Genomic DNA, 26,299 nt, shown 5'->3' with positions numbered 1-26,299 from the left:
ATAAATGAATGGCCTTCCAGCAGATGAAGCAGCGTAAAACTTCACAGCCCCCACCTGTTGTTAAACCATTAAGGGATGTTTATCAACTAGCTGTAAAAACTCTGGATTTCATTTTATATTCCACTTCAAACCCAATATGTATTTATTCGAGTAACCGTTATAATTGAATAATATCATTTACTTCCTGAGAGCCATACTGCTGGGGCCCAAACACAGATATGAACTTAAGCATTTGATAAGATTTTTAAAAAACTATTGTACTAGTCGTTATTTCTATCGCCATGTTTACTTAAGTGAAGTGAATAACTATGATTTATATGATTCATCAGTTACACTATGCAACAAAACACTATTTTTGTATACAAAGATTCAGTAATCAGAATCAGCGTCTAAACTATAAGATACCCGATCCAAGCCGTTTAGAGTTTTTAATGTGAACAAGTCTCCTTTAGCTCTTTTAATGCCCGTTACTCGTAAGGGGCACATGCTTATTTCAGCATTCTACGACGCCCCCTCTATCGCCCACAAACCGCGACAAACTATGGCGTCGAATAAAAGTTTTAAAATTGGAACATTATTAAAGGTTTTAAGGCCTAAAATGGGCATTGACGTCACATACAAAAGTTAAACCATTTATATATAAAGACATATATATTCATATTGCGCCTGTATATAGGCATCACTTTTTGTAACAGGGAAATGAGTAATAATCCGCGCAATACCAATCAGCTATTTTGGCTATCACCCTCAAATACAACGTTTTCGTTATCCATACGATTTTCCTCATTTCATTCAAGCTCACATTGACGCAGCTAATCGGTGTTTGGCCAAAACGAAAAGCGTTGAAAATGTGCTCTAAGAATGACAGACTCATATTTGAATATAATCATGGCAATAGCTGATAATTAAATAGGTATAAAAGAGGTGAAAGCAGCTAGGGCCAAATCAGTTTACTTTTCCAATCCAGTGCTTCAGACGGTATATTCGCAATGCCCACCATGGATTTCTACAACATGCCCGGTTCGCCGAGCTCTCTTGCCGTTGAGATGGTGGCCAAGGCTGTGGGGGTCGAGCTGAACAACAAGGTTGTCAACATCCTGGAGGGTGAGCAACTGAAACCGGAGTATGTGAAAATCAACCCTCAACAGACCGTTCCCACCTTGGTGGACAATGGATTCGTGCTCTGGGAGCCCCGTGCTATCGTCGTCTATCTGGTGGAAAAGTACGGCAAGCCCGGTTCCCCACTCTATCCCAACGATCCCCAGAAGCGGGCTCTGATCAACCAGCGGCTCTTCTTTGATATGGGTGTCCTTTTCGAAGCTCTGACCAAGTACTTCTCCCCCTATTTTCGTACTGGTAAGCTGGGCGATCAGCAGGAATTGGATGCTGTTAACAAGGCTCTCGGATTCCTTAACACCTTCCTGGAGGGAGAAGATTTTCTGGCCGGCAGCCAATTTTCCGTAGCTGACATCGTCATTCTGGCCAGCATATCCCTATTCGAACTCATTCCATTTGACCTTAAGAAGTTCCCGAATGTGGAGAGGTGGTACAAGAATGCCCCGAAGGTTGCTCCAGGCTGGGAGGAAAATGTGCAGAGTCTGAAGCAGGCCCAGAAGTTCCTGGAGGCTAAGTTGGCAGGAAATAAGTAAACTGTGGTCAGTAAATAAACATTGATGGATTCATGGAAATTATAAACATTTTTTGTTTCATTGCTGGCTATATCATGGTGATCGGAAATTGCAATTAGCTATCTTCCGGAAATATTTGGGTTGATTACTCTTTTAATAAGCGCAATTCAAAGCAATATAAGAATGAATTAATACTTTTTTTCTTCAAGGACAGGGAAGCCTCCACTATGAGTATGTTAAGTCATTTTCGACAAACAGTTTTTACATATAAAGTAATAAATTAAAAGGTAGTCACACCGATTATTCCAATCTAAGATTACCTGAAAAAATGCAGTCACGACAGTCGCAAGCCATTTTATGACATTTATACTCTGTCAGAGAGTACTATAGTGTCGATGAACTTTTTTTCCATCATGTTAAGGTATATATATAGATCCTTGATTTGTATCACTAGATAAGTTATACCGATTTCTAGCTCATTTTTGAAGCTTCAAACCGAATAATTAAAAAGCTTTTATAGGTAAACCAATTTTTTCAATCACATTATTTATGGATAAGTCTTGGAAGAAGTATTAAGCAATGTTACTTTTCCCTTTCGTTATAGCCTTAAACCAGTAATTTGACCCCTTTGACATTGACCTTTCGCTTTGAATGACATTCCTTTTGGTCCCACAGCCCTAACGACCTACCATCAATTTGTAATAGTATCGCTCGGAATAAATGACATTTTTAAGTGAAATCAAATTGGTGGCCGTAACTTTTGCACGCATACTCATATGCCCCTAAAAGTATATATTTGTTCATTACCTGACCATTAGCTAAACACTTCTAATTACACTGACTCGTTATCAGCGATAAAGTTGGCGCTCGGGAAAGTCGAACGACACTGGATGACTATATATGGAAATCGATTTGATTTCGGCCTCCGTTAGCTCTGCCTATAAAAGCAGTTGGTATTATTTCTTTGTGGTTAGTTGTCGGTAAGAATCGTAGGACCTTTTACCATGGACTTTTACTATCATCCTTGCTCGGCTCCTTGCCGTTCCGTCATAATGACAGCCAAGGCTCTGGGCGTTGAATTAAACATGAAGCTATTGAATGTCATGGACGGGGAGCAACTGAAGCCAGAGTTTGTGCAGCTTAATCCCCAGCACACCATTCCAACTCTGGTGGACAATGGGTTCTCAATCTGGGAATCACGTGCTATTTTGATTTACTTGGTGGAGAAGTATGGCCAAGATGACTCGCTATACCCAAGCGATCCAGAGAAAAAGGCTGTGGTCAATCAGAGGCTCTACTTTGACATGGGCACCTTGTTCCAGAGTTTCATTGAGGGCATCTATCCCCAGATACGACACAAGCAGTCAGCCAATCCTGAGGCAATGGAGAAAGTGGACAAAGCCTTTGCATTCCTGGATACCTTCCTGGAGGATCAGGATTATGTGGCTGGTGACTGCCTTACTGTGGCTGACATTGCACTTCCTGGCTTCAGTTTCAACCTTTGAAGTGGTGGACTTCGACATTAGCCAGTATCCAAATGTCGCCAGATGGTATGAGAATGCCAAGGAAGTTACACCCGGATGGGAGGAGAACTGGGAGGGTGTCGAGATGATCAAGAAGTTCATCCAGAAAGAGTAATTAAATATTTTTATAATAACAGCTTATAATACCTCAGCCCCAACGTTTGCTTTTATGGTTATATTTTAAAAATACAAAATAAATTAAATATTTATGAGCACCGAGTTGTACTTTAAGAGATTGAGTTTTTGATTAGTCATATAAAGATTAACACTCTTCAGTAACTCGGTAAATTGATAAACAAATACTTAATGTTTTAAGTTTTTTATATATGTAGATATGTTTTAATCATGCTTTTTCTCTCGTTCAATTCTTTATCAATAACAATTTTTGTATTTTGTTTGCCTTACTTTTGAACTTGATAATTCTAAGTTTAGCGCAAATCCGTTGTAGTTTATCACTTTATTTATTTTTAGGCATTGTCGACGGTCAAACATTGGTAGGATAAGAAGAATATGTATTGAAAGGAAAATCTAGTATTTAAGTTATCTGATATCGTGTGGATTTCTTGTCCCTTGAAGAGCGGGCCTACTAGTAACGGTACTGTGAATGCCGCCAAAAATGCGCTTTCAATGTCTTGTGAATTGTAGGAAGGTATCCTAAGGAAGGGACACTGCGGTAAGATTAGTTTTAGTTTGAAATGCGTGAGGCTAATTTTAAGTGTTTACAGAATAACACCTACGCGTCTGGGGTAGTTGCTTAAAAGGCAACTCCATACGAGGCAAGACAGGCATATTAGGAAGAATTTACTGATCAATTTTAATGTTTTATTTTACGATTTACTCAATACAGCTTAATTTCATATCGAAAAAGAATATCATTTTAAATTTGTATAAATACAAGCGATCTCTTTATATTATCCAAATCTCCAATACGACATATGGAGCCCATTAATCAGTCTCTCTGTGTTTTTACTTAAAATTCCAATCTCTGACATGGCTCATAAAAGTGAGATTGTGTTTCTGTTAGCTGTGTAAATTCCATGAGCGTTTCACGACGACAATTGGCAATTGCATTTCCACCACAACTGCAGTTGAATGAATGCACGCTATGATTTCACTTACATATAAAACCCACTTGGATTCTCTTTCCCCCCCTTTGTAATCTTAGAATGGACTGGGCCGATGACCGGCCAACTATTAGAACAATCGCGAGTTTGGTTAGCTAACAAACGTGCTGCCTGTGGCATTGAACAAGTAGAAATTACATATGCAAGTACCCACATATTTTACATTGTTCAGTGTGTGCCATAAAAACTGAGAGAGGGTTGCCTAAGAAGTTCTCAAAGTTATATTAAACAATTAGAGAAAAAGTGTTTTATCCGTTCTTATGTTAAGTTGTTGAATTTTTCGGGGGAACGTTTCTGAATATAAGATTTATAGTCTTCTTGGTAAAAATTCTGAGGGGGAGAATTATATATAATAAGATGGAATTAAATTATTAAACAGATTATGATTAGAATAATTATTATTATTACAAAATTCTAACCCCAAATGAATAGCATAAATGGTCATCATTTGACCTATCAATCTACAAAAGTTCCTTAAAGATTTTTCAGATCAATGTCAATCGTTTTCTGGAAAGTGTATTACAAAAAACTTTTTTAGAACTCCATTGTGACAATTAAAAGTGAAATCGGTTTTATAGCTTCATTAAAAGTATATATTTTGCATTCCACCTAATTTACGATCCAGCACTAAACCTAATATCCATTACGCAACCACTAGTTGGTCAACTCGGTCACCGCCTCCGACGCCTCCACTAGCTTCTGCAGTTGCTGATACTTCCGGATGGCGTTGCGCACGAATACCGTGGCCCGGCGCACTCGTTCCGGGGTCATCTCTTCGGCCAACATACGACCCACATCCTGGGCGCCACCTGTGCGCAGAATGTCCACAGCTCTGGCGGGTATTTCGCAGATCGGAGTGATCCTGCACAGCGCACTGGTGATAGCCCCACCAAAGAGGATGATCGCAACGGTGGAGAGAACCACGGCAGCGATGCGGAAGAGCGAAGACATCAGGATAGAGGGTATCAGGTTGGATATGAAGACAAGCAGTGGATTCGAGGAGCTCGGCTGAGGAGCAGGTGCCGCCACAGTGGTTGTGTCCGATTGACTGACAACATTTGCGGGTATCAGAAGACCCTCGTAACCCGTCTGCACCACTATGGGTCCCGGATACGGGTAAATGCCAGGTGCTGCTCCCGCTACAGGAGTCGGATATGCGTACGGAGCATAGGCATTATACTGACTTAGATACTGCTGGAGAAGCTCGGGGCTTAGGATTCCTCCGGCGTAAATGGCAGGATCAATGCTGCTTCCGCTGGCCACATTGTCAGGCTGTGGAAAATTTAATTATTATTTTTCACAACAAGTAAGGATAAACTTATCCTGAATGAAACATATTATAATGAAATACAACTTAAAGGACTGGAAATAATTTGAATTAAAAGGAAATATCTATCACTTACCACCGCTGCCTCCGTAGTTTCTGTAGTTGGAGGAATCGTTTCATTGCTTATTGTTGGAGCTGACTCTTGAGGAGCACTAGCCGGCTCGCCACTGCCATCGACCAGATTTTCAGTCTCTTCGACAGTATTAGGCGTAGCTGCCGGAGGAGCTGCATCCAGTGCGGGCAGACATAGCGATCCCCGGATCAATAGCAGCAAGAACACAAGCAAATGGGATCTACACTCTTTCAGGAACAACATCTTTGCTTAAACGTAGGAAAACAACTGATCCTGGCTAAGCCACAATCGATTCTTTTATAGCCTCGCTGTGATCGGCCATTTTGCAATCTTATTTTCCAATAATATCATAGTTTCCTGGAATCCTGAAGGTCCCTTCTTTTTGTTATTCTTTGAACAAAGCATACTTCCAGACCTTACCTGCCAGGAAAATTACAGGTAGATGATACCTTGGCCATGAGACCTAGTCACCTGAAACATTTATGTCCTGGCTAATTACCACTGTACCGTGTCCATGTCCTTGAGTGTGAGCCTAAGAAATGTCAAGCACGCGATGAAGTCGTGACTGTCGAAAAATGTTTGATGCAAACACGTTGAGTTTCAAGTGATGCCAATCAAAGGCCCCCAACCACCTTACTTTATCAGGTGCTCTGAATTGGAAAATCTGTTGGCAATCAATAAAAAGGTAGAGGAAAGCATAGCTTTGACATATTATGCAGACGTATAATTTTAGACACGAATGGGAGCATTTTGGCCGAGTTTTCGGAACCACCCACACCCTACTCCTACTCCTCATCGAACAGGTGAACACTCGGGCGGTCTGTCGTCCGTGGCAACGTTCGTTATGAAAACTAAACGAAAACAAATGCGCCCAAAGACAGCGGCAACAGCGCTGGCGAGACAACATGCTCTGAAAATTGGAAAAGTCAGACAGCGGATACATCCGTGGACAGCGACGTCGGCAAGTTGGGGACAGCCGAGTCAGATTCCATCGCCGGATAAGGATCCCACGCATTTTCCACCTCCACCAGCATCAGTATTAAACCTCTCTAGAGTCCATATTTAGTCCTTAACCGACAGTAGCTCCAGCAAACGGCTACGCGGACTCGGTCACGGCAACACTCGACGGCATACTGGGGAACTGCATAGACATCGACTCGGTGGCCGTGGTGCAGCACAAGCTGGTGCACAGAATTGTGTGAGTAGGTGTATCCAATCCGGTCCAACGCCTTCTGTGCATATTCCATAATGAATAAATAAGTGAGTGCAATTAAGTGCGGGCCACAGGACAGCGATTACCATTTCCAGATAGAATTGGCCCAGGAGAATATGTTGCGAAGTCTAGAGTTCCCTTTAGTATTTTTACAACAAGTTAAACTTAATTAATCACTTTGTTTTGGTTTAACAACTGCGCAAATGTATTATTTCTTTAAGTTAAAAAAATTAATTTTTACACGCTGCTTAGAATTTTTACATTATTTTTAAATAAACGTACTGCATACTTTTAGGCTGTTTGGTGGTCAACATCTGAAACATATTGGTACTGAAAAAACTTTCCATCAAATAATTAAAATTAATATTATTTACAACGAAACAACATGTTTTATTCAGCTTTTAACTTTTTATCAAATTTTAAGTTTTTTGTTATCTTCTACTATTTTACTATTACTTTTAGCCTAAACTTCATTTTATAGCCCTATAAAAGATTGTTTACCCATATTTTGCAAGTCTAAGGACCTAGGCAAAGAACAATTGGCATTAATTACTTAAATGTAGACGAACAAAATCGATGCATTGATTATTTTTCGTTGACCGCCAAGTTTTTTGGGGCTGCGTGTGGCCAACTTGGCATTCCAGTTCTGGCCAATGGGCGACACGAAGCGTATTGTAACCGAATTCGTTTATTGCCTGCTCCTCAGAGGTGGCAAGATGTCGCCGCCCGTGCTGTACTACTTGCCGCCCAGTCCGCCCTGCCGCAGCATTCTCCTGCTGGCCAAGATGCTCGACCTTGACTTTGAACTGAAGATCGTCAATATCCTAGAGGGGGAGCAACTGAAACCGGATTTCGTGGCCTTGAACCCCCAGCACTGTGTACCGACAATGAACGATGAGGGTCTGGTGTTGTGGGAGAGGTGAGTTCATTTGGATTATTCGTGACCCAAATCTGATACCCTTTCCTTGCAGTCGAGCCATTCTTTCATACTTGGTGGCAGCTTATGGTAAAAGTGACGAACTGTATCCCACGGACATACGAGTAAGAGCTTTGGTTGACCAGCGTCTCCACTTCGACCTGGGAACACTCTATATGCGACTCACGGACTACTATGTAAATACAATTTGTAAATGATGCCATTTTTAATCCAAAAACCATTATCGTTTTTAGTTCCCTACAATGTTTATTGGAGCTCCCTTGGACGAGGGAAAGCGCGCCAAACTGGCGGAGGCCGTGGGCTGGCTAAACTCAATCTTGGAGGGAAGACAATATGCCGCCGCCGATCACTTCACCATCGCAGATCTTACCTTATTGGTGACTGTTTCCCAGTTGGAAGCCTTCGAATTCGAACTGCGACCGTATAAACATATCCGCCTGTGGCTCGATCGTTGCAAGGAACACATGGCACCATTTGACTACGAGGAGTTGAATGTAAGCAAGGCCAATCTTCTGGCTGATATGTTCAAGGCCAAGATGAGTCAATAGACAGGCTCCTTATACCTTGGAGTAGTGTTATTCTTAATAATTTATATACAGTATCAGTTGTGTAAGTGTTGTATTAAATAAACGTGTTGTTCTAAAAATCAACTCTTATGTTTAAACTTAAAAAAAGAATGGACAACTCCTGTAAAAACCTTTTAAATTGGCTGTAAATCAGTTAGGTCTTCTTTATTTACTGATTTATCAAATACATGTCCTTCAGCCTTTCCCCATTTCATTTATAACTAAAAAAACTTAATAAGTATCCTCTGGCCTGGCTGAAACGATATTTCAAATGTGATTTTCATCTGAATTGGCAGTTAACTTAATTGAGTTTCAGTCGCTGTTTCAGTCTCCGAAGTGTAACAATCTAGATGAATTGACTGGTTCAAAGGGGGCCAAAATGAGCTGTTAACTGGCGCCCAGTCGCTCACAAAAAGACGACATGACACACATTTTAAAAATACCGCCACCCAAAAACAGTGGCCAAAGGACACCGTTCCAAATGGCTTCAGGCAAATGTACAGGATTAACGTGTGTTTGGCAGTGGTCAAAAAGGACGGGAACGAGGTGCCAACAAACTAGCGGATGCTGATGATGACGGCGGCACCTGTAAAACCTCAACTGAAATTTAATGGCACGACAACACAAAAAGGCAGAGGAGCCACAGTTTTATACGAAGAGGAGCTGGCTATTTTTATACCGGACATCGGCAGCCCATAGGTAGACGGCAGGATAATGGGATCCGGCATCACAGTCTCACTTTGGCCGCTGACGATGTCGGCCGCAACTTTGGCTCTGGGATTAGCCATGGCCCTGATGGCCACCGGAAATGGTCAACCACACCAGCAAGTGGCCAACAGCAAGCAATCGCATCTCTGGCTTGGTAAGTTGAAATGAAGAAGCTGTTTACTCTTGGTTTCTAAAGAAAAGAAAAGAAAAGAAAAATAGAAAAGATTTTTTAAAGAAATATTTTAAATTTAGTTAAAAATAAAGACCTTTTGATTCCATCTGTCCTCAGATTGCTCCTGCCTTCACTTGACCGAACGGAATGCCACCCAATGGGGCAAAATGGCCATTAATGCCAGCCATTCGCTTGGAGCCAAAAACAACTGCCTGATGATCTTCATCGGTGGAATGGACGATGAGCTGGTGGCCTTTCAGCTCGAGCAGTTGCAGCTGCGCCCCGGGTGAGTGGCAATGTTTCCGCTGAAATTCCGGGATCGATTCAGGGGGGTTAGGGGATCAGGGGAAAGGCTGTAGCCGATTGGATCTCGAATCGGAGGACAGCTGCCAAAGACAGCCATCAAAATCGAATCCGTCGATGGATAAGGCTGGCGTCCGTCGAGGAAATGCCGTGGCCAAATGTGGAATGGGGCAGAAGCCAAATCCCCATCGCAACGGCAATGTAATTAAAATACCTTGCGAAGGCCATGTGGGCGGTCCGCTTTTTGGTGAAGCCGTGGCCGCCGGCACGCCTGGTTATTTATATAAATCCCGCAAATTTGTGTCAATTTATGCAAAATTGTATGCATCCACATTTGCGCCATAAAAATAACGCACACAATATTTCGGAATCGATTTGTCAATAAAATTGGAGAGCACTGGCCAAGCACATTTCAGTGGATCTTCGACCGAGTTCTCCGCCAAACGTATGAGTAATTATTAAGGTGCATCAGTCGCTAGAAAAACGCGTTCGAATCGCTAGGCACTCGCGAGTGTCCTAGTCGGTGGTTGAAAGTGTTTATGTTTGGAGTGGTTCGGAAAAAGCATTAGAACGGCCGGAAGTCGGTGTTTTAAAGATTTCGAGCATCAGAGAAACTATCACTGATAGATATGATTTTTTATTAATTCAAAATTTTAAAAAAAATATGTAAAATTTTCGTTTACAAATTCTTAAGGACTATAAAAAATCAAATTAATTGGAGTGCTATGAATGTGTTATTTTCTCTGAATTAGTAAGTTAAAAAAAAGTTTCGAAAACGTTTAAATGATATTAATAGCAATTTTTTAAACCGTTTCAAAGTTAAGTAGTGAACAATCTAAAAAGTTGGTAGTGCACAAATTCTTTCAAAATGTCTATGGATCCATCGGTTTCTTTAGAGGATCTGGAGCGAGTGAGTGAAAAAAGTTATAGTGAAAAACTGTCTATAAATGACAGAAATCAAATTTTCAATCCAGCGTCGTCGTCGCGCCAGTACCGCTCGCAAGCAGTCACAGACTCCCCAGCCACCTTCTCACCTAGCTGATTCGGAGGCCATGGCCGTGATTAATGAGATCTTCAATCCCACGCTGAAACTGCCAGAGTCCACTGGTCACTATACGCTGCCCGAGGAGATGAGTGCCGATGATAATGTGGCGCCCCATGAACTGGACATTGCCAAACTGGCTGAGCTGAAGGAAGTAAGTTTAAGAGCATTGACTGGCAGAGGTTCATTCCGTGGTTTGTCCCAAGGTCTTCTCACTTTTTGATACGGATTGCGATGGCTTGATCTCGAAGGAAGACCTACGATTCACCTATACGGCATTGGGAAATGAACCAAACGAGCAGCTGCTGGAACAGATGATGCAGGAGGCCAAGGAACCACTCGATTACGAGGCATTTGTAAGGCTGATGAGTCGTCGCACCCAGGAACTGGATCCCGAGGATGTGCTACTTGAGGCCTGGAGCAAATGGGATGACCATGGCACGGGCAAGATTGATGAACGCAAGTGGGTTTTAAGGAAACAAATGGTTTCAGAATAAAACTTCATTTAACCACTTCCTAGAATCTATGAAGAGCTGACCAACTATGGCGATAAAATGACCCTCAACGAAGCCAAGGAAGCTCTTAGTCATGCACCTATGGCTAAGCCCAAGTCCTTGGAGGAACCACCCATGATTGATTACCCGGCCTTTTGTCGGATGCTCAGTGGAATGCGCAAAAGAAAAGGAGAATAACTTATGTGGATATTAAAAAATTGATTGGAACTTCAACCTACATAATTTTCTTAAAAATAAATCATTTTTTACCTTTCAGATAAACTTTAAATTAGGTATATCTCCATAACACCTTTTTTTCAAGATTCGAAGATTTTTATTTTCCTTAAAATAATATCAATACAGAAAGACTATTAAATATATATAATACTATATATTACTTCGAATCTGCCTGTCAAAAAGGCCTTAAAAATCTTTTTACAAATATCATTTCATTGGATTATAAATATTCCTTTAATATATCAGAAATGTCAAATTTATAACCAAATATATTCAGCCAATTGGCTTGATTTTATCCAAAATATAGTCTATTACTTTTCGTGCTTTAATTAATTTAAATACATACAATATCAGCTATATCTTTATATCCATTTTACTTAAGTTCGTAATCGTTAATTTGTTGAGAATTACTTGAAGTCCCAAAACAGCTGTGCCGATGTGACAATCGTATTAGCCTTAACGCCAACTTTTGTTCGACTTTTTATCAAAATAAATCGTGAAGAACCAGCGAAGCGTTGGGAATTATTTCTTAATGGCCATTTGCTAGCTGCAAGGTGTATATATTTATAGGGAGGCTGGCTGACCAACGAGCCAGCCCCAAAAGTATCGGCCAATAAATTTTAGACATCATTACGCATCTGCTCTGGCCAATGCAGTCGGCCTGCGGAATTCCTCTCTCCCTCTCCCTCTATATTTCATTTCTATTCCTCATCAAATGCAATTTCGTGACAGCTGCTTGGACAGCATAGACGTCTTTCCTTTTTTGCGGGACCCCGTCATCGAGAACGCGACACTGGCGGCGGACACCTTTTGCCAGCATAGCCGGAACCGCAGTGCCACGCCTATTTATAGCTCGGGTCGATTGCTCGGACTGCGCCTCCGGTTCCAGCAGCCGCCCACCGATTTGGCCAACTGGAACTTGACCCTAACCGCCAGCTATCGATTTCTTAAACGAGGTGAGCCCATTTCAATGACACAAATATAAAATAGATTATTTTCCCAGATTTATCCACTTTTATAAATTGATTATTGGATTTATTAAAGAATAATCTGATTATTTATTTAATAACTCATTTATTATTTTCTCCTTAGATAACTTCAAAACAGATGGACGCTTGGTGCCGCACAGCTTCTGTGACTTCTACTTCTTTGCCAGCTTATCCGGTGAGGTGGGAAATCTGGGCCAGGGCTATTTCCACTCGCCCCAGTTCCCGGCCCACTATCCAGCACACATAAAGTGCGCTTACAAATTCATTGGCCGTCCGGATACCCACGTGGAGATTCTATTCGAAGAGCTGGAACTGCCACCAGTGGCCAGCGGTGGCTGCCAGTTGGATAAACTTACCCTATTCGACGCCGAATCCGCTCACATGAGCTCGGTGATCGATGTACTCTGCTCCAGCCGTCCCACCCGGCGACTGGTAAGCAGTGGACCTGATCTGCTACTCGAGTTTAATGCCAGTTCCAATCGTACGGCCAAGGGGTTCCGGGGTAAGTACAAGTTCGTGCCAAATGAGCTGGGTGTGCCGGAGCCCTCGCCCCCACCACCGGCGGTTATGGAGGCAGCCAGTGTGGCTGTTAAGCAGGAAAAGCTCCAGCAGGAGCAGGCCTTCGCCGTCAAGGCCAACAGTCTGCCGACGGATGTGGAATTGACGAAGCCCGGACGCTCATTTGGTGAGTTGGCGCCCCATAAATAAAAATTAGATTCAGCTACTTAATTCCCTTACTCGCTGCTTTTATGCACTTTAAAAAATAAGTTATAATAAGTCATATTGCCAAATGATGAAACTGAATTATTTAAGAAAGGTTATTGAATTTACATCTTTACTACGAGTAGACCCAAAAATGTCCTATGAAAGGACTTACAAATTACTCATGAAACATCATTTTTAGATTAAAAATATTTTCGGAAATTGTTAAACGAAAAATCAAAGTTCTAAAATATAAAATATTAAAGCGATTAATTGATGTCCTAGGTTAATACTAATAACTTTTCTTAGTGGTCTCATTGGTTCCCTTCCTTAATCCTACCCCCCAAAATAACCACTATCCAATTGAGTTAAGTTAATCGATGGAAAATGGCGGCAAAACTAGTCTCCCCACGCCCGGCGACGTTCGACAGCATCCGTCTGCCTTGGTCCGGATTCCGAGGCGGAAACGGATGTGGCCAATTCACGGGGCCTGAGACTGAGTGGTTGCCTATGTAAATCGCTTTGGGCCTTGGGGTTGGCTCAGTCTATTGCCAACTGTTGTCGCGTTCAAATGGCGCGCCTTACATCGGTTCTCATTAAATTTAGTCTATGGTGTCTCTTTGTCCACCAATTGGAGGCGTCTTGTGCACCTGCGCCCTCCAGTGAGTAAAGCATTTAACACTTTTTCCAAAACATTTATTAAACTATAAACAAAGAACGTACAGCCTTTGCCTGTGCCTGTTTGTTAGTTGACTTAAATGAAGAGGCTGATTAGTCGTTTGAAAATGGACCACAAAAGGGCAGCAGCTCCGCTACATATAGTAAACTGCAAGAGCCGATGGAGAATTCTGAATCTGTGAAAAGTATAAAAAAGTGTTTTAAAGTGTTTTAACTCGAATACTAAACGATATTTTATAATCGCCTTGTTTGAAGGAAGGTCAACCTTTTCTAAATATTTTACTAACCTCTTGTAAATCTTTTTGCCCCTCTCCAAAGTCTCCTGGCCTGGATCCTCCTTGGCAAGGTAAATTCGAATACCTGCCAGGGCATTCAAAAAATAATCATCCCAGTCGACACTGCTCATGTCAAAGTCATAAAGCTTTTGGTCCCCGGAAGACAAACGTTTCCACAACTTGCGGGTGTTGGTTGTATCAAAATTCCAGGAGGTGTCCACAAAGGGAGCCAGAATGTCAATATTCTTGTGTATTTTGTCGTACATCTTGATCATCCGTGGCTTGCGACCACGTAACCGTAAAACCAGATCAATTGCATAACCAGGAAGCAGGTGGTAAAAGCAGGCCACGAATCGGAATACCCAAGGGATGGTGGTGCAGTGCAGGAATGGCATCCACATCATCTTGCTCAGCGGATAGGTTTGCCTTAGTCGTGCCGCCTTGTCTCGAAACCGCCCCAGGTTATCAGGTTATCCCTGTTCGGCGTAAAAGCGTAGATCATTGGCTCCGATGGCAAACTGATGCTCCATTCTCGGGCAGTGTTCCAAGCACAGGCCAGGACCATATTAACGCAGTAATCAACCGGAACGATTCCGGCCTGGGCCTTCAAATTTAGCCGTGTGATGCGCAATACACCGAAAGCTGCTCCGTAGAGAACTGCAATTGGTCCGTAAAGATTGTCAATCCAACCGGACATGGGCTCCTTATAGCTGGCAATTACTGGGAAATCATACGTTTTAGTTTAGCCCTTAAAATTGAAAAGAGATTCACCTACTAACACCAGGACGAAAAATGCAGATTGGCAAATCTTCCGACTCCTCACGGAGCACATTCTCCGCCAGAGCTTTAGTATATGTATAGGTATTGGGATACTTTCCCATCAATGCTGGTGCCATGTTATCCAACAGCTCCGGACTTAAGGTATCGTGCAACTCCAGGACCTTGTTGGCGGGGCAGGTCAAATGCTCTGGATAGAATCGCTCAAAGATGTGTTCCACCACGCAATTTGAGTACGCGGTGGACACATGAACAAAGGCCTCCAGATGGGGCATCTGCTTGGCCAGTTGAATCATAAGACGAGTGGCCCTTGTATTCACGGCCAGAGCGATGTGCAAAGGCTCTACAAAACGCACAGAGGCTGCACTGTGGAATACAATCTGTACCTGATCCACCAACACCTGACGATCGGAGATGCTCAGACCGAGATCGGGCTCCTCGCAGTCTCCGGCAAGAGGCACTATCCGCTTCAGTACTTCCGGATTCGTTTTCATCAGGCCATCGAAGACCTGAAGTAGTGAGATTTATTTAACTAATGAGATTTACTATTTTAATCAAAAAGGCAAACTGAAGTTTAAATTGAGAAAAGGATCACGTACCGGATCCGTTTCCCAGGCGGCACATCGCTCCTGCATTTCCTGGCCTTTCTTGGCTCGAAGCAGCACATAGATGCGCTTCACCTCTGTGGTGCGGAGCAGCTTCTCAATGGTCACTGAAAAAGCAATAAACTTGATTTTGATCGTGAACTTTATTTGATTTACGAAATCATTTTGTCTGATTCTAGCGATTCACACGTTTGGGTAAAACATATTAAACTGGTTTGGTAGATTTATAACATCCATAAATCGGATAACTTATTATAAAAACAACAAACAATCACCGATCTATCTCCTTTAATTTGATGTTTGTTATATTTATTTAAATATTTATTTTTATATTTCTAAAAACACAACTTAAGAACGCATTTCTAAATTCAGATGTAATCAATCTTCGGTATACCTTTTCCCAGGAATCCACTACCGCCTGTTAAAAGACTATTTTGTCTTTGTAAAAGGTTTGCACTTCCGTTGCCATTTTTCCTGGACTTATAAAACGACCCTGATCACATATATTATACAGGATATCCGATTACAATTCTTCAAAATTTCGACGACCGGTTTAGAACGATGCACACCCGACTGATGCTTGAATGAGAGGGGCTCAGTGATTTTTGCCGCTATTTATACACCTGGACGCTGATCGCAAAAAATCAATTGTCTTACCAAACACACATTTGCACAAATCCGTTAATATCCGTCAACATTTGCTTACCCGCCAAAGCTGGTGAAGATTCCCCCCGCGGAGCAGCTCAGTATAATGTATACGCCCCTTTGGACATGGCCCATTAAAGCATGAACATTGTGGCTGACCTGCTAAGCAAACAATTAGCTCTGCCTTTCTTACAATGAAATTAGAACCTAAGGTTTTGTTTTTTCTTTTTTTTTTTCATTTTTATGGTGCAGAGGATCGGAATCGAATGCGCTGATGTGTCAAGTGGCGTGGCGCCCTGTGATCCCTCCATTTGGCTAATTGGAAAACGCTGTTGCCTCAAAGCGCCGAGGTAAAGTGCACCAACTTAGCGAAAGAGAATGAAACCCGGTAGTTGGTGGGACAGTCTGAATGGGGATAGGTAATTAAATTCGAGGGTCCGCACCCATGTGCTGAGTGTTTGGACAGTGAGTTTTCTACTTTAATGTCTAGAGATAATTAGTGGCCTTGTGACTGCCTAATTTATATGGGAAATCGAAATGCAGACGTGTTAATTCAATTCGTTATTACGCAATTATAAAGGTGAAAATCGTTCCAATTACAATTGAATTGTGCAACTATTTGCGCATTTGAATATTTGTCTACATTTTCTTTCTATTAATCAGAGAACTTTGACTTTCTCTTTGTCTTTTTGTTTGTCTTTTTACATCAAGGATTGTTCAAGTGAGGTCTGGATACAAAAAAAAAACTATATTTTAATGTTGATTTATACTTTTGTATATATTTAAAGATAAAAAAAAAAAATTAAGTTAAATAACACACGTCGAATTTGCAAGTTTACCCTTTTCACAAAATATTAATGGTATTCCGACATATTAAGTTCTAGTAAAGCCGAAATATCAGTTAAATGCTATATTGTACAATAGCCAGATAAATGCACCAAGTAAAAGAGCTAATACAATCTTAACAATTCTATCCCATACGTAAAACCTGTAAAAGTCCAAAGTTCCTTATATTAAGAAATCAGAACGTATACAAATTAGCACTTACTTAAATAAAATCTTCTTGCCCTCGGCAACGGATTCTGGCGTCCGGGGATCCTTGAACAAATAGAGTCGAATTCCTTCCATGACATGTGTAATATACTCATTCCAATCTATAGTCGAAATATCAAAGAAAAATTCCTTTTTATCCTCTGGAGACAACGACTGCCACAGCTGGTCAGTATTTCTGGTATTCATTACAAAATCTTTTTTGCAAAAGGGTACCAAACTCCTTTGGCACTCGTGGATCTTGTGATAGCTTTTAATCATAATCGGCTTTTTACCCTTCAGACGTAAGGCGATATCCATCAGTAATCCGGGCAACAAGTGATAGAAATAGAGGCCTACTTCGAAAAGCCAGGGACATGAGGTACAATGGTTGAATGGGTACCAAATCATCTTTCGATTTGGTACCTCCAATCCATTATTGTAACATTGTTTCAAAAATTGGCCAAAACTCACTAAATTCGATTGGCTGGATGCATAAGCGTAAATGGGTGGCTCACTCTTTTTATCCCGTTTGGCTATCTCGACAGCGGTAGCGATGGCCAAATTAGCACAGTAGTCGGCCGGAACTAAATGGACTGTCCTTTTAAGATTAACAAGCAATAAACGTATAATACCATAGGCACTGCCATAAATCATGGCAGTAAGTCCTTGCAAGCCATCGATCCAACCAGGCACTGGCTCCTTGAAGGTGGAGGAAACTGCAAGTCCAGAAAGAAGTTCTTAGAACTAGTCCATATATATATAAAAGCTTAATGGAAGCTTTTTCTTTCTTCTTTACAATGTGACTTACTTATTGCTGGTCGGAAAATGCCCACTGGCAAGTCCTTAGCCTCCTCCTTGATTACCTGTTCTCCTAGAGCCTTTCGTGTAGATGTATGTGTTTGGAAATTTTCCTAGGAGGGCTGGAGCCATTTTATCCACTATCTCGGGACTAAGGGAATCGGTTAGATCGAGAACCTTATCAGCGGGACAGGTTAGGTGCTCCGGATAGAAACGTTCTTCGATTTGGTGCACCACACAGTTGGAGTAAGCCGTTGAGATGTGAACGAAAGACTCGAGGCGGCACATTTCCTTTGCCAGTTGCACTAATATCCGGACTGCCAACGTGTTCATATTCAATGCCTGCTTTAGTGGCTCCTCAAATCTTATTGATGCGGCTGCGTGCATTACCACTTGCACCTCAGCGATCAGTACTTTTCGATCCGCCTCGCTAATGGCCAATCCCGGCTCACAACAGTCGCCCGAAATCGGAAACACATTCTGCAGTGCCTGGGGCTTCCTCTTGAGCAGAACTTCAAAGACCTGCAGTGAAATAGTTATGCATAGGTCGCCTTTTTAGCACGAACTTTTTATTTAAACTTTATATCACTAATTCATTGATTTATTATCCAAATGTCCTGTAGCACTGAACTAGTCCTTCACCGGCACTAACCTGATCCTTTTTCCATGCTTCAAATCGAACTTCCACTTTCTCTCCCCGTTTGGGTCTCACAAGAAAATATACACGTTTCAGTTCCGTCGATCGCAATAGCTTTTCAATGATCACTAACATTTTTTTAAAGGCAGAACAATGATATTATAACAAATGTTTTTGGTTTTTTATTTAATAGCACACCTTTGCCCAGTAATCCTGTGCCTCCGGTTATAAAAATTGTTTTATCCTTATAAAAACTTGAAATTTCACTCGGCATTTTAAGCTACGAAAGTTATATCCACTCTGTAAATTCACTTCATCAAATAAGTGTCTCTTTCTTATTTATACCATTTTATAGTCAACTACATGTTATAAAAGAATGCAATGATATGCAATGCAATCAGACAATATGAATATTTCCTTAAGTTGCTGAATAAACTTGGAACTGGAAAGTGTAAATACAGAGAATACTCGATAACTGTATATACCTATATGAAACAAATATTCCTTTTCACGATTTCTATTAAGGAAAAATATCAATCCGTGTTTTGTCTTAAATTTTCATAAGTTTAATTGAAATTTATCTTTTTATCCCCAATACAAAATTAATATTTCAAAATATATAATTCTTATATATAAGTTAACCAATTAGCTAATATTTTTCAGAATATTGTTCGTAACATTTTGTGTAAAGTAAAAATTGAAAATGTCTTTAATACCCTAAATGCAGAGTGATTTTGAAACTTGGGCGTGCATTATATGTAAATATATGTCAATAATATGATCGTATATCCCATTCTACCCATTCTCGTGTATCCGCCAACTTTCTTCGGTTACTTACACAGGGCTCAGCATTTGCATATTTTTATATAGAGCAAAAGGTACGAAACTGTCACAATCGGAATTTCGAGAGCCAGACTTCCTGATATAAAAACAAGCGAAATAGTAAATCATACCAAAAAATAATAGAGGACCCATAAGCAACTTTAAAATTCTTTTCGTTAATTAAAAAACTAAACTCGTAACAAAACAGTTTATTAAACAAGTTAAACAAAACAGTTTGTCCATATGGAATATATTAGTTTCGTTCAATGAGTTTAATCCAGAATCCTGATTTGGGAGCCAATTGGAAACCGGAACTGGCAAGCTCTAGAGGGAATGCAGGATTTCTCGGCTGGGGCGAATCGATAGTTCTTAAGGAGGTAATAGATGACAGCCTTTGCCTCAAGGAGAGCGAAGCGGGAACCTACGAATAAAACATATTAGTTCCAAGAACCAAGCAAATGAGCAAAAGTTAAAGGCAATTTACCAATGCAATTTCGTTGACCCAGACCAAAGGGGTAGTATGTGAATGGTTGAATCGAATCCTTGTTTTCTTCGCTGAAGCGTTCCGGGTCGAACTTCTTCGGGTTCTCAAAGTACTTGGGATCCCGATGGAATCCACAGGTGGGGAGCCAGATAACATCACCCTTCTTAATCTCCAGTTTCTGACCATCCACCTCATAGGTTATGTCCTTGTTGCATTCTCGATCAACGGCAATTGCCGCCGGCCACTTTCGCAAAACCTCCGAGACGACCTGATCCAAATACTTCATGCCCATTATGGCCTCATAGGTCAGCTCTTGGCCCTCCAGATCCTGGTCAACTTGTTGTACCTCTTCGTACAGCCTTTGCTGTACATCCTGGTTCTCCATCAGCTCATGAGCGGTGAAGCACATCAAAACAGCGGAAGTCTCAAAGCCGGCAAAGAAGAACACAAAGCACTGGGCAACAATATCCCGATCGCTCCACTCGCGAACGGGACCCGTCTTGGTTTTTTCCGTCTGGATCAGACCACGCGCCTCCATCAGCATGTTAATCATGTCTGGGCGAATAATTTTGTGCTCCTGTCGGTACTTCATGGCATCGAGCACCAGACGCACGAAATACTGAGTGCTCTTTTTATCAAATAGCTCAACTTTCAGAATCTGTAAAAATAAAATTTCTCTTTATATTAGTATATTCTTCTGATATCTTTTCTCAACAAACCTTATTCAGACTCTTCAATGCGAAGAACAACATGAACTTAACATTTTGCAGGAACGTAAAAGTGGTCAGCTTTTTGCCCATCTGATAGAAAGTGTTCTCACGATCCTTAAATGAATTCACCTGCAGCCCAAAAGCCGTTGAGGCAATCACATCGTTCGTGAACCGTGTGCAATAGTCCTTCATGTCCAGATCCATCTCTTGAACAGATTTCTGATCTTGTTTTAGGCAATCGACGGCCTCCTTGGCCACCTGATTCATCAGCTGGAACATCTGACGCATTTTGCTGCCTGTAAAAGCCGGGCTCAGAGTGCTACGCATATCCTTCCACCGGGCATCTCGCATGGAGAACAAAGAGCTACCAAAAAGGTTGCTCATGTCATGCGGATCATCATCGCTGCTGGTGGCGAACACATTGCGATGGTTAATAAAGTGGTCAAAGTCCTTGATGGTAATCTGCTTTATCAGGTCTGGGTCGCGAACCATAAGTAGTGGCTGCCGCTGCTCGAAGATACCAAAATATCTACAAAAAAAAAGAGTTATAGTTAATGTCCGATAAGCATTATATGAGTCATTTATTGATAAATCAAAATAGAATTATTCGTGCATATAAAAAGATTAGAAAACGATATGTGAAATAAGTGATTTATGGCTAAGTAAGATGTGTTCATTACCTATCCGACTAATTGTTAATCTTTGTTTGTTTTTGGCAGTGCCAAAATAAACAATTGCCATGCAACACAAATTTTAGAAATGGCTTGATAGATAAGAGAAAAGTGTGAAATTCAATGCAAATGGTGAAATTTTAAATAATTGTTATTATCGAAGCAGTTAACTGGAACTTTAACAATTATTTTCGCTATCTAAATATGGGAACAAAAAGTCCCCTCCGCAACAAACCACATTTAAAGCCGTCGTAATTTTGATAAGATTAAAGCAAACTAAACTGATAAACATAACAATGCATTTCGCAATTATTAAAGAAATAGCCAAGCAATTACAAACATGGAGTTTGGTATTGAATTATCTATATAATCCTTTGTTGCATAGATAAGCCGCTTTGCTTGAGAGCATTTCAGAATTCGATATTCAATAATTACTTAAACGCAGCCGCACCCATCATATGTGTACTCGTATATAAATAGATTACTGATTGGTTGGCCTTGACAGCCTACAGTTGTCATCGCACACACAATAGATACACAAATGTTCTAAACAAGTTATAATTACTTAATATAATTTTAATCAATGAGATCAACTTACTTGCTACTTCCGCCTTTAGTATATAGATCACAGACTATGTCAAACATGGCTTTCTTTCTCAAAAACATTTCGGTCATATTGCCAAAATAGAGTGTTGGCTTCGCAAAGGGTATGCCCCGATCCTTGAAGAAATCATTATTGGCGGTCGCCCAGCGATAGAACAAGGCAAAGGCGATCGCAAAGAGTGCAAGGAACTCCCACAACATTTTTGAATGAGCGATTCGAACGGCGATCTAAGCGTCCAGAATATAACTAACTACGCGACAAACAATTGGGAGCGTTTTGTTTTCGCTACGCAGAGCTTTTGATTAAAGCTTTTTGCACTGCCGCTAGGTGCAGGCATATGTACGCCGCGTTTGATAAAATACTTGTCTATTATATACATATATTTTGTTTAATCAAGCATGTATTTATGAGTAAAAACAATTTAGACAGGCCTCTCAAGATTTTAACATCACGGCATACAGTGGGAAAGGCTGTCGACTCTGGGTTTCGAGAGACGTTTGGAGCCAGCTAACATTCAAGTGCCGACAGTTCCGCGGGTAGAGCGATCTGAAATCGGGAAGATTATTTCACTTAATGATTTAATGTTTGTTTAGACTATACCTAAGCTTCTTGAGGTCCAATGTCTCGTCCATATTATAAAAGACCAGATTAGCTTGTCGTGTATCCGTGGTACACAATCCTCCCTGCTGCGAAAATTGTTCCTTTAAATTGGTTGGATCTTTTCCCATTGCAAAGTGAGCAATTAAACCGTCAAATAACTTGCTTTTTGAACTAATTGGATCAGGAGTTTTTCTCTCCTCCTTCGGTTCTTTTTTAACTACAGTTTGGATCTCTTTACTGGGCTTTAAAAAGTCCCTAATACCCTTTTGGGAAGGCGGAATCCTTTTTTCTGCTTTCGCTTCCTTCCGTTTGCTCACCGGTGGAGCTGGGTCTTCATCATCTGAACCCGTCTTCGACCTTTTAAGTTTCTTGGAGTTACTTGCTTGACTGCTGCTTGGTTTTAGCACTTTTGTTGGCGTCTTTTCAATATTTAAATCTTTATCTAACTTTCCACAATTGGCCAAGAGCAGATCAACGTTCACATTCTTCTTTGAAGCATCAAACAGATCTTCCAAATGGGAAAGATCGTTTGCTTCCTTTGCAGATTTGTCGCTACGCCGACGGGTAATCCTGGGGAATCGAATCGAGATGCCAGACGCTGTATGTGCTTCGGACTTAGTGAACTCTGCGCCTGTAATCTCCCATACTGGCATTTTTAGCGGATCTTTGGCCAGAACATCCGGAACCAATGGACTTACTGCACAGCAGCCATTCGGGCGTAGCATTGGCATCAGCTCGTTCGGTTAACTTAATTAGTGAGTCGTGCACTTCCGCGTTTGTGGCATCATCCAGGCCGGAATGAACCTTGGTCACGGTCTTCCACAAACGACCCATAGCATCGTAACAACCCATAAGAAAAATGCTGAGCACTCCGCCTTTTTTTCCAGATCCATACCAAGCACCCAGAACAACTAGATCAGCTGTATCTGCCATCTTTCCATCGAAAAGGTAATCCTTCTTAACCTTTAACCAGTTTCGCTTGCCTGGCTGATAGGTGCTTGTTGGACTCTTTAGCACCACACCCTCCAGATTAGCATGCAGCACCTTAGCCGTCATCATCGCCAGTTCTCTTTTTGTTTTAAGGAATTCCGATTCCGAAAGTTGCACATGGGATTTAATAGGTTGAATATTCTGCTCCAGGATTTCTCGTCGCTTGCGAAACGGCCTGGAACAAGTAGGAATAACTGTTATAAGCTACAACTTTCCAAGGACATTTGTAGATAATATCATTCCCAATAAAACAATCTTACCACTTACAGCTGAGTCAAATCCTCTCCATCGTACAGTATACAGTCAAAGACGAAAAGGCACACCGCAGCATTGGCAAAAGTTTGCTTCTTATGGGCGCCCAACGATCCAAATGGCAGCAAAGCTCCCGTGTCAGTGTCCACCAGAATGATCTCAGAATCCAGAATCATTTCTCCTGCTCCCGGAAAAGCGCGTGGTATGTGCTCCTTTAGAGCCTTTATCTTGTGCTCCACCACGGGCTTTAGATTTCGACTAAAGAATTTAAAGTCATTACCCTGCTTGTGGATTTGAACTCGTTCTCCGTCGTATTTGATTTCACTATACAACCCAGCCGGACTCTTCTTGAAGGCTTCATCCACCGATTTGCAGGGACTGGCCAACATAGGTGATATAGGCGTCATCACCTGAATTCCACTGGTGTTTGCTTGTTTCGCCTTCTTTACCGGACTGAGTGCAGCCTTTTTATTTCCCTTGCCGGCGAACTGCGCCACAATAGCCACCAAATCCCGCGAAGACTGATAAGCGGGATAGGCCTCAGGGCCGAAGGCGTCCAGAATATGACTGGCCCGGGCATTGATCCGCAAGTCGTGCTTCACTAGCCGGATAAATGTACGCAGATCTAGGTCGGTGGCCTTCGAGCACAGCTCTTTTAGAAGTTCGGTCTGTTCATCCTCTTTAGTGCGCTCAACAAGCTTTACAAGTAACTGTTCCACCTCCTGAAGATAAAGTTTGCTCTGCGCCTGGGGCTTCAGTTTCTTAGAGGCAGCAAAGTGCTTGCGCAGCGTCTCCGAAACGTCTCCATCTACGGAAACATTCAAACATAGAGTAAGTAAATAATACTTTTTACAGGTATAGAGTATATAGTTTTGGGTTTAAGTTACCATTTTCACTAGATGGCTAAGTAAAAGATATAACTTGCCTTGCTCTAGGTCGAGGTGCATTTGCTGTTGACTAGCATTAAAAACCCGTGAGAATAGCTTGATCAGTGCCTTGTTTTGCAAATTGTAAACCCGCTGATTAGCCGCCGGGATGAGAAACTGCACCCAAAGCAGGGTATCGCCCTCAAAACCCTTGCCGCTGGTTCCTTTTTCGAAGAATCTCTGCAGTATCTCAGCCTTCTTAAGATAACTCGACTCGCCGGCAATTTCATCACAGATTTTTCGAAAGGTGTCAAACTTGTTGTCCTCATGGTGCTTCCGCTTAGAGGCCATATTTTTGCTAACAAATCGAGTTAAGAATTTGGCCTGCCACTTTAACTTCGAAAATAACATACGAAAACTTACTAAAAATTATAAATTATTTTATTTATTTCGCAGAACACTGCAAGCAGAAATTCGACTCACGCGTTAACAAATCGGGGACTTTCGACTCCAATCAGCTGTTGCTGGCAAAGTACGCTCTCGGCGGAGTTACAATTGGCGGCTCGAGAGTCCTACAATGCCGTTACGAATTTGAAGCGCAACCGCCAGAAAGGGTGCAGATACGATTCCACGATTTTAATGTGCCCACGGAGAATGAGAATTCCACGGGATGCCAGCCTGGGGATGCGCTTCATGTCGTATCCGAAGTGCGCGGGCGTTACGAAACACAGGAACTATTGTGCGGCGCGTTTTTGCCAAAGCCGCTGATGTCAAGTGGGCCACAGTTTCACCTTCAATTTGTCGGAAAATATCCACCAACCATGACCAACAAAGTTCAGTACTACGGATTCCGGGCAGAGTACCGCTTTTTAACCAGTAAGTGTTTTCAGTGATTGTGGCAGTCCAAATTACTTATATCTGCACTCCACTGGTACATATTTTAGATATCCCGTCCGTTTATCAACGTTATATTTATTTGCATAAATTTAATAGTATCTTAATATTCTCTTCAGACTATGGCATCATGTCCGGTGTGCAACAAGAGGACTGTTCCTTCGTTTACAACAGCAGTGAACGAATAAGTGGCCTATTTCATTCTCCCAATTTTCCTGGTTATTATCTAGAAAATGTAGTGTGCAATTATTATTTCTATGGAGCGAGTGATGAAAGGGTTGTACTGCATTTCACGTATTTCGACGTTGAAGGCATTGGAACGTAAGATCTATTTTAAATGCTGAATGCTGAATGTGTTAAATATTGTATATATATGTATATCTTGCAGCTGTGACCACCAGACTGCCAGCGACTTCATTGAGTTTTCGAATTTTATGAGCACAGACCGAAAGTATAGCAGATTCTGTGGAAAGCTTCAGGATTTTGAAATGCGCTCTGATGGGCGCTTCTTTCGCGTCACCCTGCATTCAAATGATCGGTTTGTTGCTATTGGATTCCGCGCTCTGTATACGTTTGAAAACATTCCAGTGAATAACTCAATCTCGGATCTGCGAGACAATGCATCCGTGCAGAGCTTCGTTTCAACAGGTCCAAAAAAGTCAGTTGTTAAGTTAAACAATTTAATTTTTTATATCTTATGCATTTTTAAAATATACCAATAATAAGAATAATAATAACTTCCACAATTGAGTTTTATTACGCACTGCAAGGTATAATGTATAATCTATTAGGAATTACACACTGATATACATAACAACTAAAGTCCTGAACTGTATTCAAATATTTAAATTTTTGCTAAAAAATATCGGTCTAAAGAAAAAAAATCGATAAAATAGTTATCTATTCCCACTGTCGAAAATG

The 26,299-nt window shown here is 41.4% G+C and overlaps 10 protein-coding genes across 14 annotated transcripts; 5 read left to right on the top strand and 5 right to left on the bottom strand.

The window, feature by feature from the left end:
• Positions 1-989: 989 nt before the first annotated feature.
• Positions 990-1,649, top strand: LOC108111713 (glutathione S-transferase D7-like). Its single transcript, XM_017221263.2, has one exon. It carries the CDS (start codon positions 990-992, stop codon positions 1,647-1,649), a length of 660 nt encoding a protein of 219 aa, XP_017076752.2.
• A 966-nt stretch (positions 1,650-2,615) lies between these two features.
• Positions 2,616-3,302, top strand: LOC108111718 (glutathione S-transferase 1-1). Its single transcript, XM_017221269.2, is given in 2 exon segments — positions 2,616-3,106; positions 3,108-3,302. Coding segments are annotated over 2 exon segments (633 nt in total). The 5' UTR covers positions 2,616-2,632; the 3' UTR covers positions 3,267-3,302.
• Positions 3,303-3,516: 214 nt separating this feature from the next.
• On the top strand, positions 3,517-8,475 carry LOC108111809 (glutathione S-transferase D7). 2 transcript variants are annotated; one of them, XM_017221409.2, is made up of 4 exons: positions 3,517-3,824; positions 7,351-7,807; positions 7,860-8,001; positions 8,059-8,475. In XM_017221409.2, the coding sequence occupies exons 2-4, from the start codon at positions 7,542-7,544 to the stop codon at positions 8,371-8,373; spliced, it is 723 nt and encodes a 240-aa protein (XP_017076898.1). In that variant the 5' UTR covers positions 3,517-3,824; positions 7,351-7,541; the 3' UTR covers positions 8,374-8,475. The 2 variants fall into 2 exon arrangements, with proteins under 2 accessions (XP_017076898.1, XP_017076900.1); XM_017221411.2 differs by lacking the exon at positions 3,517-3,824 and adding an exon at positions 6,089-6,873 and having other exon boundaries at positions 7,595-7,807.
• Positions 4,855-6,005, bottom strand: LOC108111807. The gene is made up of 2 exons (XM_017221408.2): positions 5,679-6,005; positions 4,855-5,547 (listed from the first exon to the last, which is right to left on the bottom strand). The coding sequence occupies exons 1-2, from the start codon at positions 5,916-5,918 to the stop codon at positions 4,930-4,932; spliced, it is 858 nt and encodes a 285-aa protein (XP_017076897.2). The 5' UTR covers positions 5,919-6,005; the 3' UTR covers positions 4,855-4,929.
• Positions 8,476-9,105: 630 nt separating the features above from the next.
• On the top strand, positions 9,106-26,100 carry LOC108111714 (suppressor of lurcher protein 1). Its single transcript, XM_017221265.2, has 7 exons — positions 9,106-9,253; positions 9,389-9,557; positions 12,080-12,303; positions 12,440-13,021; positions 24,941-25,360; positions 25,498-25,699; positions 25,767-26,100. Exons 1-7 carry the CDS (start codon positions 9,106-9,108, stop codon positions 26,098-26,100), a joined length of 2,079 nt encoding a protein of 692 aa, XP_017076754.2.
• Positions 9,999-11,859, top strand: LOC108111758 (calmodulin). Of its 4 annotated transcripts, none has more exons than XM_017221319.2 (5): positions 9,999-10,019; positions 10,394-10,484; positions 10,549-10,770; positions 10,823-11,079; positions 11,137-11,859. In XM_017221319.2, the coding sequence occupies exons 2-5, from the start codon at positions 10,443-10,445 to the stop codon at positions 11,306-11,308; spliced, it is 693 nt and encodes a 230-aa protein (XP_017076808.1). In that variant the 5' UTR covers positions 9,999-10,019; positions 10,394-10,442; the 3' UTR covers positions 11,309-11,859. The 4 variants fall into 4 exon arrangements, with proteins under 4 accessions (XP_017076808.1, XP_017076807.1, XP_017076805.1 ...); XM_017221318.2 differs by having other exon boundaries at positions 10,002-10,154; XM_017221316.2 differs by having other exon boundaries at positions 10,002-10,325.
• On the bottom strand, positions 13,718-15,962 carry LOC108111755 (fatty acyl-CoA reductase wat). Its single transcript, XM_017221312.2, is given in 7 exon segments — positions 13,718-13,892; positions 14,004-14,439; positions 14,442-14,711; positions 14,767-15,277; positions 15,368-15,480; positions 15,768-15,797; positions 15,800-15,962. Coding segments are annotated over 7 exon segments (1,503 nt in total). The 5' UTR covers positions 15,843-15,962; the 3' UTR covers positions 13,718-13,792.
• On the bottom strand, positions 16,778-18,797 carry LOC108111756 (fatty acyl-CoA reductase wat). The gene is given in 6 exon segments (XM_017221313.2): positions 16,778-17,006; positions 17,067-17,766; positions 17,859-17,931; positions 17,933-18,370; positions 18,501-18,613; positions 18,684-18,797. Coding segments are annotated over 6 exon segments (1,491 nt in total). The 5' UTR covers positions 18,760-18,797; the 3' UTR covers positions 16,778-16,915.
• LOC108111754 (probable cytochrome P450 9f2) lies at positions 19,502-22,043 on the bottom strand. The gene is made up of 4 exons (XM_017221310.2): positions 21,771-22,043; positions 20,511-21,030; positions 19,792-20,449; positions 19,502-19,728 (listed from the first exon to the last, which is right to left on the bottom strand). The coding sequence occupies exons 1-4, from the start codon at positions 21,974-21,976 to the stop codon at positions 19,580-19,582; spliced, it is 1,533 nt and encodes a 510-aa protein (XP_017076799.2). The 5' UTR covers positions 21,977-22,043; the 3' UTR covers positions 19,502-19,579.
• On the bottom strand, positions 22,159-24,988 carry LOC108111753 (DNA ligase 3). Its single transcript, XM_041818898.1, is given in 6 exon segments — positions 22,159-22,322; positions 22,377-23,065; positions 23,067-23,541; positions 23,634-24,426; positions 24,544-24,906; positions 24,968-24,988. Coding segments are annotated over 5 exon segments (2,421 nt in total). The 5' UTR covers positions 24,896-24,906; positions 24,968-24,988; the 3' UTR covers positions 22,159-22,210.
• Positions 26,101-26,299: the final 199 nt, after the last annotated feature.

Source organism: Drosophila eugracilis, unplaced genomic scaffold (genome assembly GCF_018153835.1).
Source record: "Drosophila eugracilis isolate 14026-0451.02 unplaced genomic scaffold, ASM1815383v1 contig_415, whole genome shotgun sequence".
In the NCBI taxonomy this organism is placed as follows: domain Eukaryota; kingdom Metazoa; phylum Arthropoda; class Insecta; order Diptera; family Drosophilidae; genus Drosophila; species Drosophila eugracilis.
Note: the sequence above shows the minus strand (reverse complement) of the source record. Positions and strands in the feature narration are given on the sequence as shown.

What these genes read in the sequence shown, in the direction of transcription:
- LOC108111713 (XM_017221263.2), top strand. Translation starts at nt 990, where the DNA reads ATGCCCACCATGGATTTCTACAACATGCCCGGTTCGCCGAGCTCTCTT.
- LOC108111807 (XM_017221408.2), bottom strand. Translation starts at nt 5,918, where the DNA reads ATGTTGTTCCTGAAAGAGTGTAGATCCCATTTGCTTGTGTTCTTGCTG. An exon ending in AAACTACGGAGGCAGCGGTG is followed by an intron (nt 5,548 to 5,678) that starts GTAAGTGATAGA and finishes AATTTTCCACAG; the next exon opens with CCTGACAATGTGGCCAGCGG.
- LOC108111809 (XM_017221409.2), top strand. Translation starts at nt 7,542, where the DNA reads ATGGGCGACACGAAGCGTATTGTAACCGAATTCGTTTATTGCCTGCTC. An exon ending in GGTCTGGTGTTGTGGGAGAG is followed by an intron (nt 7,808 to 7,859) that starts GTGAGTTCATTT and finishes CTTTCCTTGCAG; the next exon opens with TCGAGCCATTCTTTCATACT. An exon ending in TGCGACTCACGGACTACTAT is followed by an intron (nt 8,002 to 8,058) that starts GTAAATACAATT and finishes TATCGTTTTTAG; the next exon opens with TTCCCTACAATGTTTATTGG.
- LOC108111714 (XM_017221265.2), top strand. Translation starts at nt 9,106, where the DNA reads ATGGGATCCGGCATCACAGTCTCACTTTGGCCGCTGACGATGTCGGCC. An exon ending in GCAATCGCATCTCTGGCTTG is followed by an intron (nt 9,254 to 9,388) that starts GTAAGTTGAAAT and finishes ATCTGTCCTCAG; the next exon opens with ATTGCTCCTGCCTTCACTTG. An exon ending in CTATCGATTTCTTAAACGAG is followed by an intron (nt 12,304 to 12,439) that starts GTGAGCCCATTT and finishes TTTTCTCCTTAG; the next exon opens with ATAACTTCAAAACAGATGGA.
- LOC108111758 (XM_017221319.2), top strand. Translation starts at nt 10,443, where the DNA reads ATGTCTATGGATCCATCGGTTTCTTTAGAGGATCTGGAGCGA. An exon ending in AACTGGCTGAGCTGAAGGAA is followed by an intron (nt 10,771 to 10,822) that starts GTAAGTTTAAGA and finishes GTTTGTCCCAAG; the next exon opens with GTCTTCTCACTTTTTGATAC. An exon ending in GGCAAGATTGATGAACGCAA is followed by an intron (nt 11,080 to 11,136) that starts GTGGGTTTTAAG and finishes ACCACTTCCTAG; the next exon opens with AATCTATGAAGAGCTGACCA.
- LOC108111754 (XM_017221310.2), bottom strand. Translation starts at nt 21,976, where the DNA reads ATGTTGTGGGAGTTCCTTGCACTCTTTGCGATCGCCTTTGCCTTGTTC. An exon ending in ACTAAAGGCGGAAGTAGCAA is followed by an intron (nt 21,031 to 21,770) that starts GTAAGTTGATCT and finishes TTTTTTTTGTAG; the next exon opens with ATATTTTGGTATCTTCGAGC. An exon ending in CATTGAAGAGTCTGAATAAG is followed by an intron (nt 20,450 to 20,510) that starts GTTTGTTGAGAA and finishes TTATTTTTACAG; the next exon opens with ATTCTGAAAGTTGAGCTATT.